Source organism: Pezoporus flaviventris, unplaced genomic scaffold, assembly GCF_033815535.1.
Source record: "Pezoporus flaviventris isolate CSIRO_AGI_PZ_B2104156 unplaced genomic scaffold, CSIRO_AGI_Pfla_v1 ptg000025l, whole genome shotgun sequence".
Classification (NCBI taxonomy): domain Eukaryota; kingdom Metazoa; phylum Chordata; class Aves; order Psittaciformes; family Psittacidae; genus Pezoporus; species Pezoporus flaviventris.
Window position 1 is genome coordinate 13,257,472 of NW_026892573.1, and position 13,149 is coordinate 13,270,620.

General features: G+C 35.5%; 1 protein-coding gene across 1 annotated transcript in view; it reads right to left on the reverse strand.

The window, feature by feature from the left end:
* BRCA2 (BRCA2 DNA repair associated) overlaps positions 1-12,917 on the reverse strand; it is a 38,155-nt gene extending 25,238 nt beyond the window's left edge. The window contains 9 exon segments of the mRNA XM_061457540.1: positions 789-1,973; positions 5,643-5,754; positions 6,651-6,706; positions 8,173-8,284; positions 8,378-8,418; positions 8,528-8,580; positions 9,375-9,483; positions 11,728-11,970; positions 12,597-12,917. Of these exon segments, the coding sequence (XP_061313524.1) occupies positions 789-1,973; positions 5,643-5,754; positions 6,651-6,706; positions 8,173-8,284; positions 8,378-8,418; positions 8,528-8,580; positions 9,375-9,483; positions 11,728-11,970; positions 12,597-12,675 (1,990 nt within the window). The 5' untranslated portion in view covers positions 12,676-12,917.
* Positions 12,918-13,149: the final 232 nt, after the last annotated feature.

The window sequence follows — 13,149 nt, forward strand, 5'->3', positions numbered from 1 at the left end:
CAGATCATTTCTACATATGCTTAAAACTGGTACCATAAACATCACTTTTGTTTTCAAATGTGAACACCTTGACAAGACTGGAGATCTGTTTAATCTACTTATGTTCTAAACAAGTGTGCAGTTAACTACTATTAGTTAAAAAATATATATATATATATATAAAATAAACCCCCAGTTTTTAGCTGTAATGAAATTTGAAGAGATGGGCTTTCATTCCTTGTCTCAACATAAGTTTTTCTTTCAGACTTTAAAGAGACATACTTCAACTCCTAACATTAAAGTAAGTCTTCTAGTGACAATATCCACTTTTAAAAATAGGAGTATGTACTTCTTTCATTACATAATTTGTTTTTTTAAATATTCTGTGTTTCTGAAAGAAACAGATGTACAGTCTTAAACCCTCTAATTTTAGAAAAATAACAGTACAACTTGATCATTCTTTCTGATCTCTCAGAAGTCATCAACTCAGTCAGAATAGCCCTTGACACTATGGATATCTAAACAGCACTGACAAAGATAATAAAGTTTGTCAATTAGAATAATGACTCAAGTTGGAAGTTTCCATTCCAGAAAGTACACTGAGAATAAAGCAGAAAATTAGCATCAGCCTAAGTGAAAATAATGCTATTCTGTTACTATTACTATAAATGGAGCAGTTCCATACGATTCCCAGTTGTAGAACTACTTTAACACAAACACAAGATTTTACATGATTTTATCTGAAACATTTAAACAAGATGTTCTTAATAAATAAAGAAGCCTCCACAAATGATGAAAAAATAATATACCTTGCTCATCAACACTGGCCACATGACATCTGTGAAATTCATACGAATCAGATTCTGAACGTGGTAATACATGATGAATAGGTGACTTAGAGGTTACTTCTTTCTCTACTTCTTCTTCTTGATATAGTAAAGTATTATTTATTGCATAAATGAATCTCTTGGATCTCTTTCTTAAGCTGGATAACATATTCAGACTGCTTTTCAAGCCAGACTCTGTAAAAGTACTTTCATTATTTATTAAATGTAGGTCATTGCCATTATTTGGAGATGTAGCACTACATACAAGTGGGTGAGACAGAACATCGGTTATGACAGATTTAGAAGTTGCTTTTAAATGCTTGGAAAAGCTGCCGTTGTAGACTACAGAATACTCTGTGACATTTGTACTTTCAATTAATAAAGAATTACAGTTTAAGAAGCCCATTTTGGAAACCGTCTCAGCTGCACATCCTTTTACTAACTTTGGATCTTGAACACTCAGAGATACAGCTTTTATTGGAGTTATTTCTGATGTTGGGTTGTTTTCAGAATTTTTCACTTCATAGGACTTTTCTGACAAATTGACACTCAACAGCTTTTGTGCTTTTATCAAGTTTGATGTATCCAGTAAAGATGTTTCCACAGCATCATCCTTCATCGTTACCACTGTCTTCTCTTCTAAATTTTTCTCTCTACATAAGTCAGAAGGTGGAGAGCTACATATGGACATTTCCAAGTGAGTTACATCAAGATCAGATAAGTTCAGTTGAGACCACTGGCTTGATGACGACTGCATTTCCCTCACAGGCTTCTCATTCTCAGATGACTTACATGTTCTACAATCTTGTCTATCTCCTGCGATCCTAAGTGACTCCAGTTCCTTATGTCCTATTAAACAGCCATCTTTACCATCCCCTGTATCTCCACCTGTCTTTTGGAGTAAAGAGTCCTTTAGTTCAATAGAGTGGCTTTCTTCAGTCCACCTAGTTGTTTCCACTTCCTGTGAAATGACAGCCTTTCCTCTATTAGGCTGCTCAGAAGGAACATCTTCCTCTCCTTGTGCTGTACCAGTGGTTATTTCACATTTCTCCACTGTATTGAGAGCATGTGGCAACAGCAGAAGAGTTCCACTGGACTTCACAGGTTTGCTGAATGTATCCTCAAAGCTCTCCATCTTGCCAAATAAGCCATTTAACATCTCTGACTCTAAAGAGTTTAGAGAAGATTGGGAGAGTAAAAGAAGTAAAAATTAAGTGTGGGGAAACAACCTAGGAACAGCATCATGCTTTTATAGGTAAATACAGCTTTCAATTTCATAGTAATTGCCTATACTCCAGAGGAAGTTTGGAAAGATAAATCTACATGACTTTAAAATAGGTTACTCTCCAACCTCAGCTGTTAGAGGAAGCAGGAAGCAAACGACACATGCAGATGCCCTGGCCTCCTGAGGGCTTTGGTGCTTAAGCAGGTTTCCAAGATGAAACCTAGCTGTCAAATGGATTTTTAACTCCTATGGACAGAAGAATGAGTAGTAAATTTTACAAGATAAATGTCAGTATTTTTTCTTCCAAAATTTATACCTGGTGGTAGTATACACAAAACAACTTTAAGAAGCTGCCTGGTTTTGTCTATAACTGTCAGCTAAGGAAACTGTTATTTAAGGATTTAATTAAACTACCTTTTGCTTTGATATAGAATAGTACAGGATTTAGAAAGATTTAGAAAAGATTCTTATTTTTTTTAACTGATCAGGAAGCTTGTAAAAAGTTCCACATGATTAGCATAGATGTTAGAAAAATAATGAGAATTTTTTTGTTTCTGCATAGAAATAATATGAGGTGGAGGGAAAATAACCCAAACTCTACTCTGTAGATAGACTTAAAAGCTTATTCATACCAAATAAAAATACTACCTTCTAAGATGCATGAAACTAGACCCACCTATCAAGATAGTGCATCTTAAAAAAGGCAGTCAGGTTTTGTTTCAAGAGTACTGTTTAATGCCTTTGCAAATCAGAGAAGTGGTAACAAAATACCCCCAAAACACCGTTGTCTTCTGTTTTCCTTGGGCACATAACCAATAGCTTAGCTTTTTCCATAAGCTGTTTTAAGGTACATTTTCTGTAATTTCAACCTCTATAATTTTCCCTGTTAGAAATTCTAAATAACCTCGTGTCCAAAATGTTTGCCATTTGGAAGTCCACAGAATATTTACCAGTACTTGGTCACACACATCCAACTATTTTCAATATACCCATCAAGAGTTCATGCCTATGTTGGAGACATAAACCCACTTCTCATCATATTACTTTAACAGTTACTCATTCTCTTTACTTTCTATTTTTTTGCTGAGAAGCAGAAAGTATCACTAAATTGGATCTCAAAAAGAAGAAACTGTAACACTACAGATCAAGTGTAAAGGTCCTTTTCCCTTATTAAAGTACATTACTCTGAAGTAGTATCTGCGTCCACATCCTTTCATCCTGTAATAATTTCTGAATAGAGCTTTCTAAAAAGATACAGTTATATTTCTTTTTACTTAAACAGGAACCATTAGTTTTAATTGAAAAAAGAAAACCATGAGTATGTGAATGCTTGTAAAGATACTGATTGTACACTGAATAACCTGAAAGCAGGGGAAAAAAAAAATCCAAAAATCAGAGCAGCTCATTTTGACTTCTAAACTCACAGAAGAGTCAGTGAAATGAGAACCCCCTAGACATGAACTGCACAACAGAATTCTCTTGTTTTCCCAGTAAGTGCCTCTCCTTCTGGGTAAATAATACAATACTCATTAAAAAAGAGGCTTAAGCTTTAGACGGTCCTGCTCTGGATTAATACATTGACTGACTGTTAGGATATATCATCCCATTTCAGGCAGGCATCTTTTTTAGCAGAGGGTATTGAACCTATTGCATGAATAGTTCTAGACACTGAAGTTAAAGATAGACCATTTACTCTGATAAGCATTATAAATTGGAATGAATGATGCCATTTTGTTTTTTTTGAATCAAAGTTTAAATCCGAAGTTTTGGGCAAAAGGTCAGGGCAAAGTATCTAAAAGCATGACAGAATTTCATGTTTCACATTAGTTTTCAATTTTAATAGATTCTTCAATCTACAGATTTGAAGAACCTTAACTCTGAATCCACAGTTATACACCTACAGCAAAGCTGTGAATTCTGATACAAGGGCCAGATGCCTAAAGCTTACAGTGACCAGTCATAGATTTGCTTAAACTAGGGACATGAACCTTAGGAATTAATTACTAGGTTGTAAATGAATATTCTTAATGACAATATGCAAATTTAGCTCCTTCTGTAAAATTCTGAAGTGTTAACACCTGAGAGTACATAACTTGCAGTCCATAGTTACACTAAACGTAAACAGATAAAAAAAACAAAACAATTTTCCTCCTCCCCTAAATAATTTAACTAAGAACAAAAAAAAATCCAGTAAAAGAATCTTTGAAATATTTTGCAGTTCCTGTACTTTGGACTCAGTGCATATATTCAGTCTCACAGCTATTAATGACACAATTGGCACAATATAAATAATCTCATCATATCCTTGAAATCATGAAGATATTCAAATCAATATTATGATCTCTTTTTTCTTTGACTGAAACAAGATGCATACCTAATAAAACCGACTGCATTTCACGATCATACAACACTATTCCAGAGAAAACCAACATCTGAAAGCTATAAACATGGAGGTTTGAGCTATTCTCCTTTTTACATTGCATCTTCAAATGCCAAATTAACTATTACCAAAATGGGAAGACACAAAAAAAATTTGCAAAGTTATTTTATACTTTAAGAGAAATGGGTTTCTTCCTTTTATTTTTACACAGAGGTTGTTTTAACTAGTTCTCTATTGTAGTATGCAATGCAATAAGCCATTTTAGAATACAGAACAGGACACGAATTTGCCCTTCCTTTCTAGTATTTTACAGACTACAGATTATTTGAATATGTTTACTACCAACAACGTTGTTTTTTCTTACCACGTTTGAACCTACAATATGAAAATAGCACTACATAATGCGCTGCAAGAATAATGCATCCTGACCCCAGCATTCACAGCCACCCTCATCAAATTCTAAACTGATTCTCTCACAGTTCTTATAGGTAACACCAAACAGTACTTTTAGGACAGTTCAGTTAATTCAGAAGAGAAGGAGACATACAATCCTAAGGATATACTGTCTTGTCTAGCCTGCGTCAATCTCTACAGCACCCTTTTATACTCACGCATGCTGAACAGATTTCTCCCTTCTGCCATCAAATCAAATCAAACAGCTAGCTTGCAATGAACCTCTTCACTATTCACTAACATGATGTCAGGACACAGAATGAAAATGCTTTTTTTCCCCTGGCTATTTTCTGCATTCTTTTAAAAAAGTTAACATTTCTTTTTCCTAAAGGATTTGTCACATTTTGAACTACTAACATGTAAAGCAAATGAAGAAGAGACATAGCAATATCCAAAACGAACCTTACCACAGAATAATGAGTATTGGCAAGAAACTTCATGATAAAGCTAAATCTGTTCAACAGCTAGAGTAGTAGTCTTGCTCCCCCTTGAGCCTGCACCATTTTTCTCTCTAAGCTCTCCCATAGTTTCAAGCCTTCACTTACTGATCTGGTTGTCATCCAGTGGCAAGGTAAGCTGACTTAATTAACTGACTCAGCAGAAACTGATTCCCTTTTTAAAGGCTAGATTAGTTTTACAAAGTTGACTCTATTCAGGAAGTAGGAGTACACAATTGGCAGAGGATATAAGGTAAGATCAGCTCAAGCTATACAATGCACTTCACCCTCAACCTTGCTTCACAGTATAGTCAGCAATAAAACAAAACACCAATGCATACCAAAATCTTTGATGTCATCAGCAGTTAGCTCTACTGTCTCTGGTACAGGCAGCATACTTGCATCACTTGTCCCAGGACATTTATCATGGTTGGAAAAAAAGTCGTGCGAAATCTGTAAAACAAAGACATAAGCTGTTATAGTAAATACTAGGAATAGTCACTTTAACAGTAAAACATTTACTGCAGTATTTGAATAATTCCACGTCTCTTAAAATGAAAGGCAACATTTTCACAGGTAGACTTGAAAATAAATAAGCAGATAACCCCATTTTCAATGCAAATCAGGTTCCATTCTACAGCCAATTTAATTGTGGTGAATGGGTTCAGCAGCTTACTGTAAGTAAGCCTCTCAAAAATGAACAAAGGAGACATAAGGAAGCAGAAAGACTTTCTGCTTATTTTAACTTGCAACTGTTTGTTAACTGTGAAGTTTCAGGTACTTAAGAATCAAACATAAATTTGTAATTGAATCTTGTTAGTGCCATCCTCAGTTTTCAGTCTGAATAATCATTCAGCTTTCATATACATACAGTCAAATTATAACTATACAAGAACTCTAACACCCTCAAAAGACTGAAATTATTCAATTTTTACTCCTAGTGTAGTGGTTACATACAAGAAGTTATTGCCAAACAGTAACTTCCAAAGCTCTGTCAAAACAGGAAAAAACAAACAAACCAACCCCCCCCTCAGATAAGTAGCATATTGCAATTCCTAGGTTTGATGTCTCTTTGAATGACTTCCACTGCTGCTGAATCCAAGTGGTTTTAGTTTGCTTTTTTAAAAACACAGCAAAAGTATTCCTCAAAGTGGGTTATTTGTGAGAATACAGTCTACAGCCAGGTTTTGCAAGTTTAGTTTTGTGAGCAGTAACTTCTAAAATTAGCCAGACAGGAGAACTTAGAATGAAAATGACAGAATTTTTTATTCCTTGCTGAAGGAATGTAAACATGTAACTGAATAGCTTAACTGAAATTAAGGAACAGCATAGCTCTTAAAACTACTTACTATATCAGCTCTTCCATTCTGTTGCTTTGCTCCAGAAACAGAATCATTCTCTCTAGCTTTAGAAAACAGACAGACAAGTCAATTAATTGGCTCCAAGGTAATTTGCTGGGTTCAAATACAGTCACATTTTGGAAGGGTTTTCATTGGATTATTTTAAATGCAACTGAGATCTGTAAACAAAAAACTACTAAAATTAAAAGTTCTAACTGAAAAGTCCTACAAGTGCGCCTGGGAAACAAATGCAGTTTCATAACAGCACAAAACATCCTCAATGACAAGTTGTGGTTTTTGCTGTGTGGGCAGACCAGTTACTCCTCTGAGACCACCATCACTGCCATTCCCCTTTCAAGCAGTTATTCATGGCACTGCTCTGTCCAAGGATCTGGACAAGACCATGAAGCCTCTGTCAAGAATTTGTTGGTTTCTATTTCCTCCCACAAAAGCAGTAATCACCTAGATTACAAAAGGAGAAAGTGAACCCTATTTTTAAGATGCCTAAGAGCAGTATATTCAAATAACATGTTTCATAGACATAGCAACCCCTTTCCATGTAGCAGCCAAATGACTCACACTTTCCTTTCACAGGTGTCAGATGGCAGAGAGTAGGCATCACTACTATAAAATACTATGCTCATCCAGGAAGTGGGAGAATGAGAGCTCAAACAACTTGTCCCCCAAAGCACCACCATTAAGCTATGGGTACTTCCCCCAGCCTCTCTCTTCAGGTCACATCATTCTGAATGAACATGCAAAATGGCACAATTCAGTAGCCCTGTGAATAGTTCTATCCCCTCCCTCACAAGAGTTTTCCTTTCTCAAGAGTTTTCATCAACAAATCACACAGTCATTTTGCTTATCATATTCTAATGAAATTCCATTTAGAGCAACACCTTAGGTCAAGGCTTGATGTTTAGCATCACTGTTAGTTACCGTTTAAACAGCTATCACCCACCCAACTCTCACAGATATGCTTGCAGAGCTGTTTCCACAGCTGCACAGTAAATGAGGTCCAGGAATTACTCTGTCCAAATAACCCAGGAAATATGGTCTTCAATTCGATCAGTATCTCAGTCTGCCTCACTGCACTGATGTGATGGTAGGCACTGTGAGAACGGTTAGAAACACTGAAGCCAGCACTGCTGCTGGAAAGTTTACTCAATGGGCTATCTCCTTAGACTTCATAAACATATTCACATGACAACCTTAATAGTATCTAGTTTTGTGACAGTGCAAAGCAATCATCATCTAATCCTCTTCCTATGCTTTGCTTTATTATTTTTAAATTTATATTCCCTAATCCCTTATACAAAGGAATAAAACTTTTGAAAAGCAATGACACACTTAATGTCATTTCTCCTTTTACAGCTGCATTATTTTATGTCACTCACTTAGCATCGCTGCAAGAGTTTTGCCCTTTTTAATTAAAGCCAAAAAAAAAAAAAAAAAAAATCAGTGCACACTAAGTGAGCTTTCAGTGTCAAAACCCAGAACTTCTTTAGCAAGTCTTCATTTATAGAAATACCTAGTATCACTGTTGCACCAAGTGTAGGAGGTGTGGCTAAAGAACTTGACCAGGACATATCTGGATCCATTTCTGCTCCCAGACTTTCAGAAATACGTTTTGGAGTTCTGACCTAGAAATATATTTAACAATTATTATTTCTATGAAGAATTCCAAATGTACTACTCCATAAAAGGAAAACAGAATGCACAAATAATGTATTTACCTCCAAAAGTTTAGGTGTGCAAAACAAGCTTCCATACGGTCCTAAAAGAAAATATTTAATAAGGACATTAAATAATACTGACAACATAAGGGTTTTTTTTATCTACAGATATTAGATATTTTGTAAAACCAAAGAAGTGAAAATACAAACCAGGAATATTATTTCTCTGTGGTGTTCTGTAAGTATTCCTTAAAATAGCTGGACTGCAAAACAAAATCAAATATTAATTTAACTTCTAAATTTCTGAAAATAGGTAAATATTTTACACATTACATACATTACAACTTCCACCCATGGCTATTTGCCTGACAAAAAAAAAAAAGTAAATTTTTCCTAACTGGCAGTCAGTATTTTGAACCTTCCTATAAGCTTATTACAAACAGCAAAATGCTTCTTTTCTGAAATATATTAATTTTCAGAGATTATTTGTCTGGCAAATAGAAATAGGATAGATTTCAGTATAACCATGCATTTGTTAATATGCTGTATGAAACTACAGAAATTGGCTTAATTAATTTAAATAATTAAACTATTCTTATAATCAGCATGAGTACTTTGATCAGATTTATCTGAAATACACACATTTAAATTTACACATGTAAGTATAGAAAATTGAGCTATTACTAAAAAAACCTCAGTAAATACTGTAAGTGGTTTTACAAATTACTACTTGAGAAGCACATGATACATCACTGCTCCTCTTTCTTGCACTGGATCTTGAGGATTTGGAAAGCTGAAAGAGCATCAACAAATGCCATATAACAGCTGTGAAGGAATACAAAAATAGAAAGGAAGAACACCTGAAAGCACAGAAATTTTCGAAATTAGCTCGTGTTTTGTTTTCAGTTTACTTAGAAGCACATAGGTATCAAATACACCAGACGTACAAGATTATTCACTGCTCTGAAAAAGTCTGCCAGTCAAATATGGTGGATTTAACATTGATTTTCAGTAAAATCCCTTTTATTGTATACTTGTGTTGGCATACTTTGCATACCTAGCTGCAAGGAAGTTGTGACAGGTACCAGGAGGAGAAGCAAGTATTTCATTTTCTTGATCTATTACTTTTCTTCTTGTGATACTTGGGCTTGTCAAATTCTCTCTGCCTGCAACACAGGATATAATAACAACACAGCTTTGCAAAACTACAGGCAACAGTTTCAGTTTAGAGGTTTAAAGACAAACTTAAAAAAAAAAAAAAAAAAAAAAAAGCAACAGCCAATTTTTAGTTAAAAACAAAGCAAAACCCCCAAGCCCCAACCCTTTCTCTTCTGGTGTTTTGAGCATGTTCAAATTCCATATCCAAAAAATGCTAAACACATTTCAAATGCACAGCCAAAAAAAACTCATTATGTCACTTTATTCACCTGATATATGTGAATAAATATATATACACATGCTTCAGGACATTTTCTTAATCTTATTCAAGTCACATATTTCATGTCAGCTTTAATATACTGTATTGCGCCTTTCTTGTCACTGCAGAAGTTATTCTTAGGAGAAACTCAACACATGCAAACATGCATTTGCACAAACTTTCCCTCTCGTTTACTTAAGACATTGATTTGAATAAGCATCATAAAGCAAAAATTATGTCAGGAACTGTTAGTGGAGGCACTGTCACTGGTAGCAGTAGCTGTTTCTATGCTAAGCATCTCCAGGCAAAAGTGAGTGTGCCCACCAAAGCAGCAGAAGTCTCCGAACAGTTAGCCTCTCACATGAACACGCCACTACTCAGAAGAATTCGTACTCAGAAATTTCCAAACTTTCATAACAGAAATTACACCTAGTTTTCTGAATTTCTCTCTGCTTCTGAGTTCAAGCCCATATGCACAGCATGACTGCATCTCAGTACCATACCAAGGTGAAATCCAAAAGCTGCTTTCACAAGGAGAAAACCTATGCACACAAGCTACCTGGCTCTAATCAAGAAAACTAGCAGATCTGAGGCCAACCACAGGTAAACTTCATCTTCCCTTCCTTAGGGAAGTATATGCAAATGTCCACATGCACAGACACACAGCAAAAGTAACCATTCTGAAAAGAAGAAAAATAGGATTCCATGCTACCAAGAATTTACAAGGGACTTAACACTGTAGGAGTCCAAATAATTGTAAGAAACATGTCCTCAGCTGAGAATAAGTTGAGCAGATCAGCAGTTAACTTCAGAAAAACAAACAGGATAACAATATTCTCTGGAAGCAATATTATAAAGTATATTTGAATAGTAGCACAGTTCTAGACCTTTAAAGACTTTGATTTAGGACCCAAGAACAGTTTTGGTAATAAAATTGTGTTTGTCTATAACCTGTTTAGAAAAGCGTGTCTTATCGTTAGGAGGGCATAGACACAGCTGATGTACAAATCGGATATTATAAGAACAGGGTTACATATTCTTCCATAGAAAAGATTCTTATATATGACCTATAATTCATTCTCCACAGAAAAGAATCTTCATTCTGTCCAAGGAGAATAACTATGGCTTTCAGGTACATCAAAAAGGGGCAGTAACATGCACTTTATTTCCAAATCTCAAGCACCTAATGAAAGTAATGAGAAGTACCTCATAAAGCAGTAAAATTCTGTACTCAAATGGAAAAGTGTAATTTCTTTCCATGACTTAAGAGTTTTCCTAGTTCAAAGAGCTCACTGCTTCTAAATCTTTCTAAGATAGGTGAAGGTGTGCTCTATAGGTCACCTCATACTTCGGCGCGATAAGCATTATACTCTTTCAAAAAGATTTTCAGAGATTTTGCATAGAACAAAAATCAGGCTGCTAAAAAGAAATAAAAATAAAATCACTCTGATTCTCAGTCAACACTTTACACTAATAAGCACACATCTCCTTATATTAACAGTATTCAGGGCATGTAGTGAAAGGACAAAGGGTAACGGTTTTAAACTGAGACTTAGATCAGATATTAGGAAGTAGTTCTTCACTGTGAGAGTGGTGAAGCACTGGAGAAGTTGCCCAGAGAAACTGTAGCTGCTCCATCCCTGGCAGTGTTCAAGGTCAGGCTGGACGAGGTGGAAGGTGTCTCTGCATATGGCAAGGGGGGTGGAAATAGGTGACCTTTAAGGTACCTTCCAAACCATTCTGTGGTTCTACAGGGAGCTTCACATATACATTACCAGTTTAATGTAAGGCTGAATCAGTTGTCAAGATTAATTCTGTGGTTTTATAGGTGGTTTTCAGAAGCATACTAAGATAAGCATTTTAGTCACACAATTTCTGCAGCAGCATTATCTGTTACATTAACAGTAGTCAGCTACAACAACAAAGCCTCTTGCTATGGAGGGCACAAGCCACCATTAATTGTCACTTTAAAAAATAAACAAAAATTACTCACTTGCTTCTGTTTTTTTCTGATCCACTTCCTTTCCAGGAGAAGAATAAGGTGGCAATATTTGTTCTTTAAAAATCGGAGGAGTTGATACCAGCTGACTGTATGCAGAGGGTTTAGCCCTTGGTGTTTTAAAAGAAGTTTGATCAAGCCAGCCAAGGGGACCATCAAGTTCTAACAATTTAGGCTCATATGGGGGTGCTTCTGCGCTGAGTTCTTCAAACCAGTTGAGACTGACAGGTCCTAAGTCTATGAAGAAAACCATATAGCAAACTATGTGAAAAGGAAAAAAGAATCCTCCATGCAGGATATAAAAATACATTAGCATTTAAATGCTAGCAGCAAATTGCACTGCTCCTTCTGTCACACTTCTGTTTGTTTCTAGATAGCTTTGAGCTCCGATACCCACAAGATATAAAAGAATGCCTACCCAAATTCTCCAACCATTAACAAAACAAATCAAAGAGCTGATAAATACCGATTTTGTTTAAAATCAAAGGTGTACTTGTGGCTTTTAGTTTATCTCTTATTTTAGTTAGACTGTCAAGTTAAGGTTCCTTTTAACATTAACAAATCACACTACTAGAGGTGCATTTAGCAAAAGACTAAACTTAGTCTGCGTGTAGGTACATAAGGAGGAAACAGCTTAAAAGCAAATTAAAAAAAAAAAGTAACTGAGCACACATTATGAAAAAAAGCTTCAAAGAAAAATATAAAGAGATATATAAAAAAGCAGGTATTAGCAAATACATATTTGGGGCAAGAAGAGCAGCTAACAAGTTGCAAAATGCTTTTCTATGGAACATACAGCAGATAAAATACCAATGTCCAGAAAGCAACCCTAATAAAAATTATTTCCTGTAGAAAAACCATACCTGATTCACTGCAATGTGCCTTAAATATTTCAAAGAAAGTCAGTCTCTCCACAGGTTTGCAAGCCATTGTGTTATCCATAATGTTACTGGAAATGTTGTGGAAAAACCTGAGAAGAAATGAGAAAAGACTTTCACGCAGTGCTATTCTGATGTCGTGGGACTGCAAGCCTGGTTTCCTACGTTAGTAGGTGTGTCATAACCCAGCCTGTTTAGCTTTAAGACTGTGATGCGTGTGCTCAAACACTGCAACGGGACAAACATAGTATGTAAACAACAGACCAGAAGAGCACAAAGCATCATACCAGAGATAATAAAAACACTGAGAAATATAGGACAAAACCCAGATGGAACGGGCAGAACACTTTTGAAGTATTTTACTAATAAATGAAAAATCCACAATACAATATATATTAATACATATAAACTGGTACAACCATTACAACTTATGTGTTAAGAATGTGATTTAAAGACGCATTCAAGGGGAGAAAGCATTGTCAATTTTACAGTCCTACTAAAAACCAGGTACAAGATAGCCATAGAAACTTCCCTGCTT